At 52.8% G+C, this 17208-nt stretch overlaps 5 protein-coding genes across 5 annotated transcripts; 2 read left to right on the top strand and 3 right to left on the bottom strand.

The window, feature by feature from the left end:
* Nucleotides 1–1525: 1525 nt before the first annotated feature.
* HMPREF1120_02106 (zinc finger and BTB domain-containing protein 38) lies at nt 1526–8781 on the top strand. The gene is made up of 4 exons (XM_009156139.1): nt 1526–3091; nt 3149–3302; nt 3354–5109; nt 5395–8781. The coding sequence occupies exons 1-3, from the start codon at nt 2866–2868 to the stop codon at nt 3976–3978; spliced, it is 1005 nt and encodes a 334-aa protein (XP_009154387.1). The 5' UTR covers nt 1526–2865; the 3' UTR covers nt 3979–5109; nt 5395–8781.
* A 314-nt stretch (nt 8782–9095) lies between these two features.
* HMPREF1120_02105 (uncharacterized protein) lies at nt 9096–10694 on the bottom strand (the record flags this gene model as incomplete). Its single annotated transcript, XM_009156138.1, has 1 exon — nt 9096–10694. The coding sequence occupies one exon, from the start codon at nt 10692–10694 to the stop codon at nt 9096–9098; it is 1599 nt and encodes a 532-aa protein (XP_009154386.1).
* A 408-nt stretch (nt 10695–11102) lies between these two features.
* HMPREF1120_02103 (uncharacterized protein) lies at nt 11103–15625 on the top strand. The gene has a single exon (XM_009156136.1). The coding sequence runs from the start codon at nt 11406–11408 to the stop codon at nt 12831–12833; it is 1428 nt and encodes a 475-aa protein (XP_009154384.1). The 5' UTR covers nt 11103–11405; the 3' UTR covers nt 12834–15625.
* On the bottom strand, nt 13114–14933 carry HMPREF1120_02104 (retrograde regulation protein 2; the record flags this gene model as incomplete). Its single annotated transcript, XM_009156137.1, has 6 exons — nt 13114–13665; nt 13716–13912; nt 13975–14232; nt 14300–14542; nt 14608–14701; nt 14760–14933. The coding sequence occupies 6 exons, from the start codon at nt 14931–14933 to the stop codon at nt 13114–13116; spliced, it is 1518 nt and encodes a 505-aa protein (XP_009154385.1).
* Nucleotides 15626–16301: 676 nt separating the features above from the next.
* Nucleotides 16302–16900, bottom strand: HMPREF1120_02102 (uncharacterized protein; the record flags this gene model as incomplete). Its single annotated transcript, XM_009156135.1, has 2 exons — nt 16302–16810; nt 16834–16900. 2 exons carry the CDS (start codon nt 16898–16900, stop codon nt 16302–16304), a joined length of 576 nt encoding a protein of 191 aa, XP_009154383.1.
* Nucleotides 16901–17208: the final 308 nt, after the last annotated feature.

The raw sequence follows: 17208 nt of genomic DNA, 5'->3' as shown, positions 1-17208 counted from the left end.
ATAATGCAGAAATTCGACGACCGTTCAGCAGCCTTCCTTGTCCGGGTCCCCGTCATATCTACCTGGTAGACAATTTTGGAGTGCTCTCAGCTAGAGTACAACACTGCATGTCCACCGTAGGTGCTTGTACATTGTAGTAGTGCCGCAGCCTTTTTGGTGCTACTGCTCATATTATGCCAGTAGTAGAGCAGATTAGTTGAAGGAATGAGATAATAGCGGCTGCCACTAACCAACTTCAACTGCGGCCCGCTGGGAATAGACACTTCAAGTTGTACATTACGAACTGTGGGCAGCTGTAAACTGCAGTGCAGTGGTACCTCAAAGAGCTCGCTACATGCCAGTGCTGCTTTGATGTGGTACGTACCCTGGTATACATTGTACTTCGGCCATGGTGGGATGCTACCCTTGAAGGCAAACGATCCTTGTTAATAGCATTTGTGATAGCCGCCATCACCACCCTGGAATGATCTATTCCAGATTATCTTCAGACAAATGGAAAGTATTCCTCCCGGCCTAAGGCACAGCTGGTACTTTGGAACGCGTTCAAGCCACCAGCTTCGGACGTTCCTGAACGCATTGCGAGTTCGTCGAGCATCATCCGAGTCTATCTGCAGTGTTGGGCCACGATTTAGGAGCCACTACCGGTGATCTTCTAGTGCTGCATCTGGCGCTTTACACAAGGCCACCGGGATCCAGCGAATGACTAGAGCAATACTACAACGTTATACTAGTAGTAATGGCACGTCCGCAGCACGATGAAAGCAGCAGTCCGCCCACCTGTACCTAATTTCAAGAAGTGTCTACAGGACCTTGAGTATGTACCTACCTACCGTAGGTACTCTACTACTGTCATAAGCACGCATCTTCATAGGTAGGTTTCGTGTTACTACCTGGGGACTTGCAGTGAGGGTACCTAACAAGTTCGGGCCTTTTCCTAGGTAGGCTCAAGGTTAACTGCTAGCCTTTGCCTTAGCTACTAAGACTAGTGCTTGCTCTAGGGGCCATCTGTGACAACACTGGCTGGTCCACCGACCCACTGCACTACTAGCAGTCGTAGTAGCTTTGTTGTTATTGCCCTACGAGAGTGCACTACTTTGTGTGCGCGTACACCGCCTGACGTTGCTCTGGTTCGAGTTTGTTGTAGGTGTCTCTGACTCGGCTCGTCGACTCGTACCGTGTGAAAGCCATGCCTTCCGCCCTTGTGGGCTTCTTGACATTGCTCAAGCGCAAACACTACTAGTAGCTTGTGGTGGTAGTAGCTGAGATCCCTCCTTTCAATACATTCGCTTAACTATACACACATTACCAAATAATGCTCATGACTCTCCTTGAGCTCATTATCATAGAGTCCGGCTGGTTTCCATCAATCACGCACACCCTTGCTTGGGCGGAAACCTTCGACCACTGCAGTTAGCAGGGCGGTAGTAATGCTAATGCTGGCTTTTGGAGCAGGTGGACAGGGTCGACGGGGTGGCTGCATTTAGGGCGCCACCCGGTTCTTGGCTTGACGGACCTTGCAAGCCTCCTTCATGCCAGTTGATGCCATCGCCTGCAATTCCTCCAGTAATGCTGTGCAGATTCCCTCCTCGCCCCGGCTCCAGCAACTGGAACGCAACTCCAGCAAGCCTCCCATCTTTCAATCTGGCATCAAACGCAAGCAAGCATCCACTTTCATCTTATCCACTTCCGCATCCGCTTCGACACCCCTACTCCTCCCCTAAGCCTCATCAAGGGACGCCGTAGACAGGGCCTCTCCCACACAAGCTACCGCTGAGCAGTGACACTACTGTCGAGGGAAAACGACCCCCCAAGCCCGCCAGGACCAAGCTGACCACTGGTCACTGACCACTGACCAGCCCGGCTACGACCAGTGGCACACATCCCCTGGCCGGCCCTCTTTTTCTGCTGCCTCCACCGTAATCCAACAAGTGCCGGCCTGGCGCAGGACCCTCTGCCCAAACCGCCACTCGATCCTTGTCCTCCGACCACCCCACAACCAACACGGTCCAATTGCCAGCACGAGCCTAAACACCCTGCATAAAGAAATGCCCCCCGGGCGAGTCCCAGTGATTGCGATGATGCCAGTCGTCCTGGTCTGCTACAGCGCAACAGGAAGGGTCAATCCACCGACGTAACTTAACATAGCAGACAACTGGCATTCATTCTTAGCAGAGTCGGTGCTTCACGACAACTTATCTACCCTCACATTCCCCACCCTATCGCGGACGGACCTTGGGTCTTCAAAACTTACGAGAACCATATCAGCCAAACATTCCGCCACTTGAGACAAGAAAGCCCTTTTCTAAAATATATATGTCTCCCCAGAAGTAGACCGACGACACGACTCAAAAAAGATACAAGATATCACCCTCCGCACTTCGGAGATTTGGAAAGCTTACCAGGTCTCCATCTGGGCACGGCCGTTGACGCAGGCCTGTTGCTTTCCCAACTGCCATCATACCTCCAGCAAGCAGCCAATCCTGTCGATCTGCCGTTCGCCGAACTTGTTTGAGGATTGACGCATCGCTGTTGTAGCAAAGATAGAACTTGTTGCTACCAGGAGAAAGGGGCACTGCCATTCCGCCATCGACCACTTCAGAAAAAGATCATCACCCAGCGTTCTGTGGATCTGCCACTGGCATCTACCCGCCTCCAGGCTCTCCACACGATATCCTACATAACCATCGCCGATCCCCTCGGTGAAAACTGATCAACCTTTCCAAATCCTCCAGGGAACCAGGCTGTACACTGGCTCCTCCTTGGTGATCCAGCCTTGCACACCGACGACGGCAAGGGACCGACTTTCCCAGTATTGGGCCTTGTTGCTGCTATTTCTACTCTCATATAACCGCGAACACCGCCCTCATGACGATGGTCATTGACAACCAGGGTCGACACTACGGCGGCGGGATGGGTTACGATCAGATGTACCCGAACATGCACAGCGCGCCGCAATTCAACGACCCATGGTCAAACCAACCCAGCACATCCAGCTCGTCATTCCCGGCCCTCTCCAAGACGGACACTTCGCGCTCAGGGTTGACGATGCCGTACTCCCACATGCCTTCAGTCTCGGGGACAGTGGCTCAAGGTAGCGCCTACTCCAGCACTGGCTATTCTGGCACGGATTTACTAAGTCTCCCTCAAGAGATCCCACGTCCAAACTTTGGAGATCAAGCGTACTCGTCTTCCTCAGCATCGTCAGGGTCGTATGCGCCCTCATATACTTCTTTGAGCTATGCTCAATCGCTGGCTCAACAGCAACAGCAGCAGCAACATCAACATCGGAAGATGTCTGACACGTAAGTATTCTTTTCCTCTCACTTCGAATATTGGAACTGACGACGACGTAGAATTGGCAACTCGCGAGTCGCCACAGCCAGTTTTGGTGAGCTTGACGCCTCAAGGGGCATGTTGGCCCTGAGCCATCAGAGCTTACAAGATTTGACCCCTCGCAACATCTACGAAGCCCGGGCTCAGCGAGCATCCACGGATTCATACGGGTTCCCACACACTGCGTCCAGCCATTCGTCCATCTCCAGTGAATCTGGTCGTGGCTATCCCTACTATGCGGCCAGCTCAGTGGGCTCGGTGGCAGATTCTGCCACCGACTACAGCTCAGCGGCTTCAGACGCCGGCTATGAATCGATGGCAACATCTCGCACACTACCTCGTCCCACGCAACTGCTTGGCGCCCCCCTTGGACCACCGGCTCCCCAGTCGATGATGGGCCAGTTTTCGTCGAAAATGTCAGCCAACACGCAGAAGAAGCACAAATGTAAGGTTTGCGACAAGCGCTTTACTCGACCGAGCTCTCTGCAAACGCACATGTACAGTCACACTGGCGAGAAGCCATTCGCCTGTGACGTCGAAGGCTGTGGGCGGCATTTTTCAGTCGTGTCCAACCTGCGCAGACACAAGAAGGTCCATAAAGGAGACTCAACGTCGACCGCCAGCCATTCCGATGTGGAAGGTTAATATTACGAAACGCACATGGGTCACAACACCCATTCACGGACTCCTTACAGAAGGTCACCATGCCGAATAGGGCCGTGCCATGATTGCTTGCTTTTCTTGCTCCGTGTACATTATTGTTCAGCGTGGCGCTTCGGAGCAGCGTGGCGCTCTTTGTGTACGACACTTGGAGGAGCGATAGACGGGCGGCGAGTGTTTTCAAAGGATGTTTGCAGTTATGCCACGATCGGCGTTGAGGAATGCTTTTCGATTCACGACACTCGCTTCACATACATGTATTGTTTATTATGACGACCTTGATACCCCGAGATGACGGCTGCAACCACGGCAGGTTGTACTTCACACATGAACCTGGAAGTTCATTAGAAGGAGGTATTGCGCGGGGGTGCGCCCAGTCTGTCCCTCTGACGAGGGGACATGGTCAGAAGGATGAGCTGACAGGTCATCGACGATTCGGTGACTTCTCAGCAGGACAGCAAAAAGATGGAGCGGTCGTCTGCGGGAAACACACGACACTATTCGATGTTTTGATGAGACAGTATTGGCTTGACACGTCAACGCTATGAGCGGTGTGGGAATTAGCGTCATCTGTGCGTACCGAAGGCACGCTGTGAAGGAACGTTTAGCTGGGGAAGAAAGACTGCAACAAATCGCGAGTCCTTCTAGATATGAACACTCCAAATGAACCACAAACGCTGATCATGTTGGCGAAACTTATTGCTGCGGTACTACTTTTTGCATGTATCTCTATTGATATCTATGGCCCGGCGTATACTGTGAAGTTGGAGGGAGCAGAGGAAGCATTGTACACCTATGGACGGTGCACTTGGACTGCAAGAATTGGAACAGTGCCACTGCTAAGGGAGCTCCATACTACGGTATGAAACAGGTCACGTGGACATTCACAGACGAACAGGCATGACATCATACACGGCCTCGTAATTTCCAAGTGGCAGCAGTTGCAAGTTGCAGTGGCTGCCAGTGTTCGTCTCCAAATTTGCATGCTGCGTGCTGCTGTGTCTGTCTGCCCCCCGACTGAGCTCGACTCTTCGCCCAGTCTTGTTGTACGTCTGCGGCTGTCTCTCCCTCACCATGAGAATCTACAGCGTCGCTTCTGTATGCCCTGAATACTAGGTACCCTTCTCTCCATCCCGTCTGCTCGATCTCTTCTCGCTGCTACGGGCTCTTAAACACTAGCAATGGCGCCAACGAGAGACCACCCCCGCCCCGGTGTCACTGCGCTTCGGTTGGTGAGGTGGGCGGCGGGCCTGTCTCATCAGCCAGGGACGTTTCGCTAGACGATGCCATCGTCGTCAGTGGCTGATTCTGCCGTTTTTGATTGTTCAGTGCTACAAGGGCCCGCTCGTCTCCATCTCAATCTTCCCGCCGTGCGCACGGGCCATTACTGACGCTAGCTAGCCTTGAGAAGTTGAAGCTCCTTCGACGTCGACGACAACTCTGTTCCAATTGGCTGGGTCTGCCCTCATTGTCCTCCCAGGTCGGTCGCCGCATTCCTTCCTACGCTTCTCATTACTACTACGCAGTAGTACAGTCCTACTACCACCTTGTTGAGGGGGCAGTGCGTCCGGACAACAATAGCTGCGAGACTTGTTGTCGGTATTCTTGTCAAATCAATAACTCGAATCTCTCCTTGCATACTAGCTGCTTGCCCCAGCCTGCTCGACATGTCCGAGGCTGGGCAAGAAGAGCCCCGTGGGCGGGCCATGACAACATCGGAGCCATCCCATCCTCCTTCAGGCAACCCCCGAACTTTTGGTGTTATATCGCCATCTCGATCAGAACCGGAACGACGACGCTGCCCAATGCTATGACATGTTGTTATTATCATAATCTGTGCGGTTTACTCCGATCGGATGTGAGATTGAAGGGAAAGCAGCCCCAGGAAAGAGCGCTTCAAATTCGGACTATGACATTGGCATTGGCTCCACAAGATGGAAGCTGCCTCGCACTTCTGTGCCACACTGACACCACATGCCAGCCAGCGAACCCAGAGGACTTCGATGATTATCATATGGGAGTGCGATGACAACTTTTGATACGAACTGAGCAGGATCTGGGATGTCTTCCAAGACGACCGGGGCACTTTCTGTACCTATGGCGTCGTATCCATGTGAGCCATGCTGTGAGAGTGCTTCTGATCGCTACTATCTCATGGAGTGTCCCTCCTTTCCCCTGTGCGTCTGAACGACAACCATGACAAACTTACTTCTGCAGTGCTGTGCCTCCAAGTCAAGGAGGATACCCCTAATTCACTGTGTCAGGAGAGAATTATCCTTACTTTACCTTAGAATACCTCATCGTACCAGGTAGGCCTTAGCTGGACAGCCCCATTGCAGCAATGAAGCCCCCAAAACGACAGCAAGAGCTACAGGTTGACTCTGTCGATGGCATTGACACTGAAGTCCTGTCATGTCTGGACATGGTACCCACAACGTTCCGTTGGCGCAGCTACTTTTTTTGTAGATGTGACCAGACTGTTCTTCTGCCTTTTTGGCTTTGCATAGCACATGCCAGGGCAGGAGTTATGCGTCCAAAGTTCTCAGTTGTCCACAACGATATCGGCTAGAGATGTGTTGCGATCCTTTGAATTTATGGCTTGCCAACTCCCTTCCTGAGCCGCGCTGGCAGAAGATGGCTCTCCAATTATATGTATGCCTAGTTATACCGAACTGGTCCGCCTCCCGAACAAGTTCCCTCCATGGCCAGCTCAAATTTGACAAACAAAATGATGCCATCTCCCGCATTATAGGACAGGATCCCTTATCCCTCCCTTGTTGAATCCTGTTGCGCTTTTTTCTCATTAAAGCTATCCTCGCTGACGGAGCGGACTCTGGAATGGCCCCATCGGCATCTGCATCTGCATCTGTCCAGCTGACGAAGCAGGCTGACCGTACAGGGCAGGCTCGTGCTCAAATATCGTGTCCAACATTCTTACATCGTTCAGGTTTTTGGGTGTACTGGATCTGTCGAAGGGCAAACGGATCATGCCACTACCAACATCCTCTGCCCTCTTTTGGGGAGGAGGAGGGATATTCTCCCAATTGCACGTCAATGACCTGGCCAACACCTCATCGCACACACTCTTCTGCTTGTCTGTAGCTAGGAAGTCTTCTGGCCGGCTGCCGATAGGATTTGCCTGTGCTGGGTCCTGGTGCAGTGGGCATTTGCGGCACGCTTGGATTGCCTATGTGTATCGGACTCGCAGGTCAGTTATCTGCATGTTCCTTGAGGGGGAAAAAGAAAATGTGTGTCCAAGGGTCATACCTGTTCAACGTTGCTTCCCATGCAGATGGAGCACCTCAGACCATCAGGGCATCTGCGACAGCCCACAACGAACTGATAGTGTATGCAGATACCCATTGTGCGACAATTCTGCTGGCAGGGATATTGTACGAAAAAGGTACACGGTTCCAGCATCTGCAGAGATCGCCTTCTCATTTCAGGGAAGGCTGGACGGCGCACTGCGACCGGCGGCACCATTGAGATTTCCGCCGGTCGGTTCATCCGGAAGAACTGACCTTTAGGGAAGTCCGAACTGCGGATGAAAAAGGCCGCCGCTGCTGGCTCTTGCAGCATCGAGTTGTGCAGGCTCTGATATTGATTCGTCATCGTTCGGCTGACAGGATTGGATGATGATGACGACGACGACGACGATGACGACGACGACAGCCAGAATGCCATGTCAGGCAGAGACGCAGTGTAAACAGCTGACCAGCCTCTTTGAGGCGCAGAAGGACGCACCGTAAGGACAAGTTGTCAGTCAGGGGCTGAAGGTATGGCTATCAGGTAGGTAAGCAGCAGTCAGCAGGCAGGCAAGACGCTCATGCAAAGACTCCCGGTGAGGATGTGTCTTGTTGCTGACAAGGGTAGGTGAGTCCTTTGATTGCGATCTTCAACCCGAGCAAGACTCTATTTTATGGTATAAGAACGACCACGGACTTTGCCTGCACTCTTGAAGTACGGTCGCAATTCACACGTCACTGGTATTAACACGCGCAACGAACAGCAGATCAGGGCAGTTGACCTGGCCCGTCAGTCAGCTGGAACGGAATAGAAGAGTGGGTGAAAGGTGGTTCATATGTGTTTCCTGGAATCGGTATCGAAGGTGGTACAGTCTCTCGTTTGGCCGACTTGACTTGACGACACTACCTACAGGTAGCAGGTGCCTACCTAGCTAGGTACATATGTTCGTTTGCGTCGCGGTGTGCCGAGGGACTCATCACATGGGGAACGGTCACAGCGCGAACAAACAGAGGAGGCCAACTGAAGGAAGTAAGGTACAGTCTGTAAAAACGAGCAAACGAAACCTTGGGGATTGAATAGTGTGAGATGGCGGTTTCCGAAGTATGGCAATAGGCTGAGCTAAAGGAATCGACAGGTAGGTACCAGTCAGTACTATTCCCAGTCATTGCCTGTCTCACAATGTGTTCTACTGTGGCAGTCTCAGGTAGGTCCGACGTGCAGGATACTGTAAATGTCCAGGTGCAAGTTTCATCCCGGTTTTCAGGCTTGGGACCTTCAAGTACCCTATTGTCCTGGCTTCAGTGGTGGGAATGCCTCTGACTCTTGCTCTTGCTGTTGACCATATGACAGTGCCAATCTCTGCATTTGTCTTCACTCAATATACTAGAAAATCGGGGGGGACCTAAGTCGACTACCTGAACTGGTCCTCTGAAGCCACATTGACAGACTTCAAAGGCGCTCTGAGGTCTAATTCCTAAGCGTAGCATTGTTAGACACTGACTAAATAGATTATATCTCAATCAGGATGATGTCGTCGTTCCAGTCGTCCAATCGTTCATACAATAAGGTATATAAGTTGAGCAGCGTGGATTGTAACATGACATGATGAGGTGAATGAGTAAGGTAAGGTACAGTAGCGAACAAGAAGCATCTCTGCTCGCTGAAGAAGAAAAGCCACCACCATTTCGCCTCCCTGGCTTTGGCCCTTGTTGGACGACAATCCAAAAGCAGAAGGACAGGCAAAAGCTCGGAGACCCAAAGCCGGTCTGAGCCTCGCTCTCAATTATACCGCTCCTAGAAATCACGAGCGCTGTTGATACACACCATACCAACCAAGCAGCTGAGTTCAACATCGATCAAAGCTTTTCCCAGACCCCACTCTCACTCCCCGTAGAGCCAAACCCCCAAGTCGGGGCCGTCGCTGCGGCTGCAGCAGAAGGAGTGCCTGTGGCGGCCCCTTCCCTTTCATGGTGGCCCTGGCTGGACGAGTCGGGTTGCTGCTCCCCTGCGAAAGAAGGCTCATTTCTCTGCTGATGCTGATGCATAATCCCAAGTCCCATGCCGCTTCCTTCATGTTCTTTCCTCCTATATCCCATCATATACGCGACCAAGCCGTCAGGCAGGATTCGACCGGCAATGTCGTAAAGCCGGGCGCCGCTGCCGACGAACACGACTTGTGGCCGATGCGTCGCAGTCCATTCGAACCGACCGAACGCCTTGAACGTCTGTGGTGGAGCCAGCGCATCGAAGACGGCGTTGTGGAATTCCCGTGCGGACGAGCCTCGAATCAAACTGCGCTGGCCGAGACTCTTGCGCTGCAGGGCAGCGCGCTGCGAAGAGTGCCAATGTGTCAATGCTGAAGAAGAGTAAGCCTGCGACGATGTTGCTGACGAATTATAGTGTGAGCTGCCTGGTGGCGGAGGTTGTGAATATGCCGTCCGCGACGAAGGGACGGATCCCATATCGAAGTTTCCGAGTTTGAGTTCAGTGACAGTGATATTCGCTTTTGCGGCATGAATCTCTCGTCTTAGTGATGACGCCAGAGCTGACAGTGACGATGTCACCAAGCACTCTGGGACCTGGCGAGGAGGTGACAAGGAATTCGGGATGGAAGGATACGCGACGACAATGGAGGAGGGGGATTTCGGGTCGGTGCTGTTGTTTGCTAGGAGGGGGAGAAATTGTTGGACTGTTAGAAGGGGAGAAACAAGGCGTGTATTGATGGTGTCAACCACATCACTTGGCGGGAGCAGAGGGAGCGGTCCTTCCGGGTAGCCTGAACATCCTGGAAAGACGATGATGCCGGCCAGAGTCATGTTACCCATAGAGGAGCCCTGCGCCGAGCGATTTCGTTGAGGAGTTGAAGAAGGTGACGATTTCTTGAGTAATTCCCTGATCGGTTCCAGATTGGGATGTATATCGACTGCGGGATTGGGAACGGTCGAGGTCAGGTCGATCCATAGCGGCCGCAGGTCCGTCTTTGATTCCTGCTGAACCAAAGAATCTTCTTCCGTCGAGGAGACGGTGACATAAACGACATAACCGCGTCGCTCCAGATCAAGAGCCAGAGACCGGGTCAGTGGGTCATGGAATGTCGAGCAGGCCAGGACCACAATCTCCTTCTTCGCCCCGTTGGGCAGTTTCCTCACCCGTCTCTTTCGCGCATGTTCCTTCTTTCTTCTGTGGACAAGGTATACCGAAGTGCCGGCGAATGCCACAACTATAGCAATCGCCATGCGGTTCTTGGATATCCAGGCCGTGGCCTTGTCAAGGTAACTTTGCGGCAGAGGCTGGGCGCGGGCGAAAAAGGCTCCGGGCCCGCTGCCCGGTCGGGGTGGTGGCCGCAGAGCGTCAGGGACCCAGCTTGAGTGGTCTATGGCGTCGCGGATGCCTGATGCCAACGCATCGGTGTATTTATCTATGTAGTCTGCAATGCGACTGCCATAGTGCGCCATGTCCTGCGGGATGGACGCAAGCTAGAGTACGCACTCCGTCAGCGGGCGGTTCAGCGATGGAAGAATCTGAGGGGGGCCAACCTACCAGGTCCAAGAACTGCTGGTCATCACTCGTCATGTTTGCGTGGGTGAGAGGTCAGATGGTTACAGAATTCGGGATGCGTAGATGATGTACTGTTACTGCAGAAGCGATGCCATGGATGGCATTCTTCAAGTTGTTGCCTCCAGTTCGTGGAGACGACTCGGGCGTATCGACTTGACGTCGGCCACTGGCCAATCCGGAAAGGAGGGGTTCCCGGGGAGAAAGATCACGTGAGCTCATGCACTGTGGCGGATTCTCACGTGACTCGCCTCATTCTTGCAGGCTGGCGACCATTACGAATCCTGGTTCACTCACGATCAAAAGTTCTCTGGCGTCTCGAGACCTCTTTGTGTTATTCTACAGCGGGCGTGTCGTGGCGTTGGGTTATGCTCTTATGAGGAAATTTGTGCTGAGTGCTTTGTCTGTACAAACGAGGGTGCTTCTGTTTTGTTTGAATCACCCTTTTCCTGGAATCTGAAGAGAGTATGGTATTTGACTTGTGACCGCCCCTTTTTGCCTTTGGGATACGCCCCGAAGTGGTAGAAGTATATTCCACGTCCTACGTTACAGTCCTGTTTCCTCCCCGAACACCCAATCCCCACGATTCTGGTTCCAGTGACCCTTCTACCATGGCACTCAGCCATCCTACAGAGCTGGACCCGCTGGTCGACCGATTCCAGCACTTATCAGGAAAAGTCCGTGCTGGCGAAGCCCTGCAGATGCTTAGGAAGATTGCCTCGATGGTGAAACCGATCATGCGGCAGCGCAATTGGCGGGTCGGGATCCTGACAGAATTCTACCCATCAGAATTCAATCTGCTCGGCTTGAACGTCAACCAGGGCGAGAAGATCTGTCTCCGACTCCGCTACGCTGGAGACGAGACGCAGTTCCTGCCATTAGAAAACATCGTCGATACGATGTTGCATGAACTGGCGCACATTGTTTACGGGCCGCACGACCAATACTTCCACGCCTTGTGGGACAAGCTTCGGGACGAGCACGAGGCTCTTCTTAGGAAAGGGTATACGGGTGAAGGCTTCTTGGGAACTGGTCGCAGGTTGGGCGGAAGACGTGTGCCAGTGGCCGAAATCAAGCGACAGGCTCGAGCTGAAGCCGAGAAACGACGCGACCTCACCAGAGGAAGTGGTAAGAAACTTGGCGGCCGAGGCATACTGCGTGGACAGGATGCCAGAGAGGTCATTGCCGCGGCGGTGGAGAGGAGAGTGCGCGTCGAACGCGGCTGCGCCAATGTTGGCGACAAGGGCAGGCGGGTCGCTCAGGAGCAAGAAGAAGAGGCGAAAAGGGAAAAGGTGACCACCACCAAGGCGGAACAGGAGGACGAAAACGACGCGGCTCTCATGCAAGCATTTATCGACTTGATACAGGAAGAAGAGAGTCAATTGTACGGCAAGGACTACGTCCCTCCAACCCAACAGAACCCAGCTGGTACTAAGGGTGCCCTGGCTTCTCGGGATGGTGTCCCAAAGAGTATAAAGCCGCAATCTGACTCCCCTTTGGATTCAAATGCTCTGCGTGAGCAGCAACTCCAGATTGAGAGGCAGTTGCAAGAAGCCCGAGCTCAGGTGCGGCCGCAACCTCAAAAACCGCGGCAAGCTACTCCGGACTTCAAGGCTACAAAGTCCAGGCCTACCACCAAGCCTCGGGAGCGGCCATCTCAGGTTGCGCCAGCACAGTCCACCAAGAGTCCATCTCGATCGACCACACTCGAAACCTGGACCTGCGATATTTGCACCCTCATTAATCCTTTCCAACATCTCATGTGCGACGCCTGCGGGACAGAACGGCCGGAAATCTATGCCCACCAACCATTATCCTCCAAGTCTACCGCCCGGTCAAACGGGACCACCACCCATCCGTCCCATCCTGCGCTCCAACCGCGCTTGTCGAGCGGCGAGGCGTTGGCTAAGATAGAGTCGCAGGCCAAAGCAAAGACGCAGACAAGGCCTATGGGATGGACGTGCGGTACGTGCGGGAACTGGATGGAAAGCGAGTGGTGGACGTGTGCGGCTTGCGGAAGGATGAAGACGAGTTCATGATGAAACGACTAGCCATGTCCCTGCAACGCGCATTGATGATTGCTATGTTAATGCGGTTACGAGAATGATGGACGCTCTATCTAGCTAATGCTTTGTTTGGAGCCATGTGTGTGATCCCACGAGAGTATCAGAGACGTACACATCTCAAGGAGAGATCATGTGTCTTGCGTCCCGCTGGGCGGACCATACTCAATATACACCTCATCGGGTTTCCAACCGTCAATCGCTTTCAAACCCCCGGCCTCCCAGGAGGAAGGAATCTTGTTCTTCTTTCCGTGAATCAAAGAACATACCGGAAAGAGATATGGTCATCTTCGAGTTGCTCCAGGGTTCTCATCTCAGCAATGTGCGGATGAATCTGGCCACGATGGGCATAATCATTCAAGATCCGCTCCTTCTTGTTGTTCTGATAGCGCATCCAGAAGTAAGCCGCGGCGACATTGACAGCACCGAGCGTGAAGATGCCCAACACGGTGCCATGGCCGCCAAGGTACCTAGGAGGATTGGTGTAGATGCGGGTTCCCATGATGGAGAAAGCGACGCCAAACACCTCGGAAAAGGCCCAGGTGCCACCGCGCTTGGTGAAGCCTGGAGTGTTGATGGAGAGCCATACGGGAAGCAGATTCCCGATCGGATAACAAGCAGAGGTAACCAGACAAGTGGCCACCACTCTTGCCACGGTCGACGACACGGTCATCAGGAGGATGTAACCGAGCATTCCCACACAACAACAGGTGAAGATGATGGGTCCTTTGACATTCAGCCGGTCTGAGGCGTAGCCCGTCACAATCACCGTGACGAAGGCGCATGTGTATGGGATGACTGAGAATAGCTGGGTGTGGACTGTCGAAGGGAAGGAAGTCAGTAATCACTCTGGCTAACTGTGTGGCTGATGAAAGAGAGGGGCAACTCGCCTGGATTGAAGCCAAAGTCATGGATGAACGTGGGCAGGAAACTGCCGACGACTGACACGCCCAGTACGGCTGCACCTTGCACGAAGCCGAAGAAATACGTCTTGATGTCTTTCACCACAGCCAGGAGTTGTCTTGGTCGAAACTTCTCTCGTTCAATGTTGTACGCTGGAAATACCATCAGTTAGCCATCTCAGATGATGCCGACAAGGTTTTATGGCAAATCTTACCGGCATATCGGTTGTGAGCCAAATCAATCTCCTCCTGATTGAACAGCCAATGGCCTTTCGCGCGCCTGTGCAGGTCGTCTGGAAACCGTGGCAAAACGATCACCACGGCGAGACCAATACCGACGGCCAGAACGCCTTCGATGAGGAACAGCCACGACCATGTTGAGCGTCCGGTGGGCGAAGCCATGTCTGCTTGGACACCGTATGCGATTAGGCCGCCGAATGCACCGGATAAAGTTGCACAGGCATAAAAGATTCCTAGGAAGCCTCCTTGTCAGCCAGGCCATCTTGTCCATATCACACGAAAACGAACAATTCTCCTTACCAGTCCGGGTTGCCATCTCGTCTCGTCGGTACCATATGCTACAATAGATCATGGCCAGCTGGACGAAGCCCTGTCCGCAACCCAGCAAGATCCGCAAGGCAAGGATGGTGGAATAGTTCTTGGCTTCCGCCATCCCACAGAGGCAGATGCCGAAGAACATGCATGCCACCCCGAGCGACCGGTTGGGCTTGAACTTCTTCGCCGTCAAGTTTGCCGGGAACATCGAGATACCATAACCAATGACTGATGGAACTTTGTCAGCAAGAAGCCTGTCTTCGAAAGGGGAGCCAAAGGAGCAGGCGACTTACAGAACATGGTCAGGCAGTTGTAGAACTGGCCCGCAGTCATATGGAGATCTTTCTGCAATCCCATGATCCTGGCATTGCCGATGCTATTGCGGTCCTTTTGGCCCTCTTAGTGTTTTGGCACGCCAACTGGGTGAATCATAAGAAGAGCATACAAGATATGACACCAGGTGCACCATCGAAAACAGCGGTATGATGACAAAATCTGCCTTCCGAAGCAGACGCTTTTCAACTGGTGTCCGAGTCTGGTGTTGCTGAGAACCAGCAATGACTTCGGCTGGGGTGAGCTCATACTGCTCGATTTGTTCGACGTCGAACGTCTTGTCCATGGTGCAAGAAAGGGGCAGGCGATCCGAAGAAGCAACGTCTTCAAAGCTTCAAGACCAAGTGTCCAAGATACTCTCGCGATGATCCCATCAAGTACCATGAAAACTTTCCGGATAATCCTGTCAGCGCTTTATAGGTAGCTTCAAGGAAGCAGGAGCATGGGGGCCGACGCTCCGCAAAAGACCATTGAAAATGCGGAGATACCTTGTCTTTTGCGGAGCGTGGAAAAATCGGCTCAAGTCCTGTCGCAGGATGGTGGCTAGTGCGTGCTCAATATCCCCAAGACGCCGTCGAAATCGCTTCGAAGGTCGCCAAAAGCATGTCTTGGACTCTCATCAAGTGTGTCAGATCGGACTCTGACCATTTTGATAACGGAGTTAACAGCAGATTCAGTGGCCGTTTGCTTGTGGGACCTGATAAATTTGGGGGGAGGGAGTCCCGAGGCACCATTCCATAAAGCCGGGTCCGCCAACGCTTGGATTTGGGGAAGGTATTTCCTGGGGTAGCCTCGAACTTGAAGGAAAGCAAATAGTCCAATATCAATCGAGTACACAACAGTTCCAAGGTTGTGCCGGTGTTGAAGCTGAAGTTTACCGACTGCGTGCCTCACAGCTGGTGTCTACCCAAGTAATCGAAGACGTCAATTGTAAAGGAGGCGACACGTTCCATGTTGTCTTTAGCTTTCGTCCTGAATACCAGCCCTGGGAAGCTCGCCTCCAGCCTCTTTGAATCATTGCAGAACTCAATTGCCGACGCCGAGGTTGTTCTTCTCGTATACTGAGGATTCTGTAGCGCAAGGATTCATGCTAGAGCCTTGGTGGCCGGGAAAGGATGGCACAGTCGTGAACTGTAGCTTTCCTGGGGCACTTGGATGTTTCCTGAAAGAGATACAGCACTCCTAACTTGGTACCACTGGCAGGTCCCACAATGCGCTGCCTACTTATCCCCAGCGGCACTAGGGTTGTTAGTGCATAACGAGATTGTGGGACTTACAGCACCGTGTCCTCGATGTTGGACAGGTCATCCAGATACCAGAGGAGGCTCACTCCCGGCATATTCATTCAGTGACAGAGGGGAGGGTATGCACTATGCACTAATCACTAATTCCGACCTCACATCACAAGTTGCCAGCGGTATGTAGGTAGGTGCTGAAGTAGTTGCTGGATAGTTTCGGGCGTAAGTCCCAATATTACGGACAGGGTCAGCAGTACTGTAAGGAAGACACGAGGGTGTTGACCATATCTTGATTGAGGGCAGTCCATATTTCTTTTGTGGCTAAAGGAGCCTGCCACTTTCGCTCCCTTCACGAGACATAGGAGAAGGAAGTTGGCGATGATGGTCAAGCCAGTCAACCTTCGACACCGCTTTCTTCATCCCAAGATGGCAACCAAACCTATGACCGCACCGACCAACGGGAATAATCCTCGGACTGCGTTGAGAGTAGTCCAAGTGCCAAGGAGACGAAGTATTTCTTCGTCCTTCGACTGTTGGGCACCTGGATTCAACTCCTTGCTCGACGCCGCCGTATGCCGTATAAGCTTGCTGTTCGTTGAAGCCATGAGGAGAAGCGTAAAGGGCACAATTCCCAACGTCGCGGCCGCCGCCGAGCCATAGAGGAGCGGCAATTGACTCTGAGGAGTAGTGGTGCGGGTAGACCAGGCAAGATAGAAAAAGGAGCCTGCCGTAATTGCAGCAACAGGGGGGTTTTGGACTTTCCCTCGGTTGTAGATGTAACTCCACTGCTTTGCGAGAGTAGTCGACGGCGTATTGTCATCGGTCTTCGACTGGCCAAGAGCTGGCGTGGCCATCAGAGACAGAGCAGTAATATTCCCTTCGATACGCGCTGTGTCAGCCTCCTCCAAGGTCTTGAGAAGCATCACTTTCAGGGTAAATGGCACTTACCACTTAGCCATGCCGCTCCGGTAACACCGATGATCTTGGCTATTTGCAGATAATCGAACGAATCCATGGTCTGGCTGTATAAGTTGATGAAGATGCGTTGCTCGTGCTGTGATGTTGAAGCCTTGAAGATAGGAACAACAGATGCAATTAAAACAATCCACGGGAGGGAGCCAAAGAAAGGTTGCCAGTAAACTTTTAATCGTAGGAGGTTGAAGGGTGGTCCCACTGCCCCGGAAGTGCCAACATTGTAGTTTCAGCAACGACCCTACTTCAAGTTTCCAGCGACCGGACAGAACACGCTTTCAACGGCTGTTTCATCAGTTACCCGGCCCTGCCCAGGTGTTATCCCCACGGATTCCTAATCCTATTGCTGCG

This window comes from Exophiala dermatitidis (assembly GCF_000230625.1).
Source record: "Exophiala dermatitidis NIH/UT8656 unplaced genomic scaffold supercont1.2, whole genome shotgun sequence".
NCBI lineage: Eukaryota > Fungi > Ascomycota > Eurotiomycetes > Chaetothyriales > Herpotrichiellaceae > Exophiala > Exophiala dermatitidis.
This window is presented reverse-complemented; position numbering and strand designations above follow the sequence as displayed.

Coding starts and splice junctions, on each gene's coding strand:
- HMPREF1120_02103 (XM_009156136.1), top strand. CDS start 11,406: ATGGCACTCAGCCATCCTACAGAGCTGGACCCGCTGGTCGACCGATTC.
- HMPREF1120_02106 (XM_009156139.1), top strand. CDS start 2,866: ATGACGATGGTCATTGACAACCAGGGTCGACACTACGGCGGCGGGATG. Junction 3,092..3,148: donor CTCGGGGACAGTGGCTCAAG/GTAGCGCCTACT, acceptor GTCTCCCTCAAG/AGATCCCACGTCCAAACTTT. Junction 3,303..3,353: donor CATCGGAAGATGTCTGACAC/GTAAGTATTCTT, acceptor ACGACGACGTAG/AATTGGCAACTCGCGAGTCG.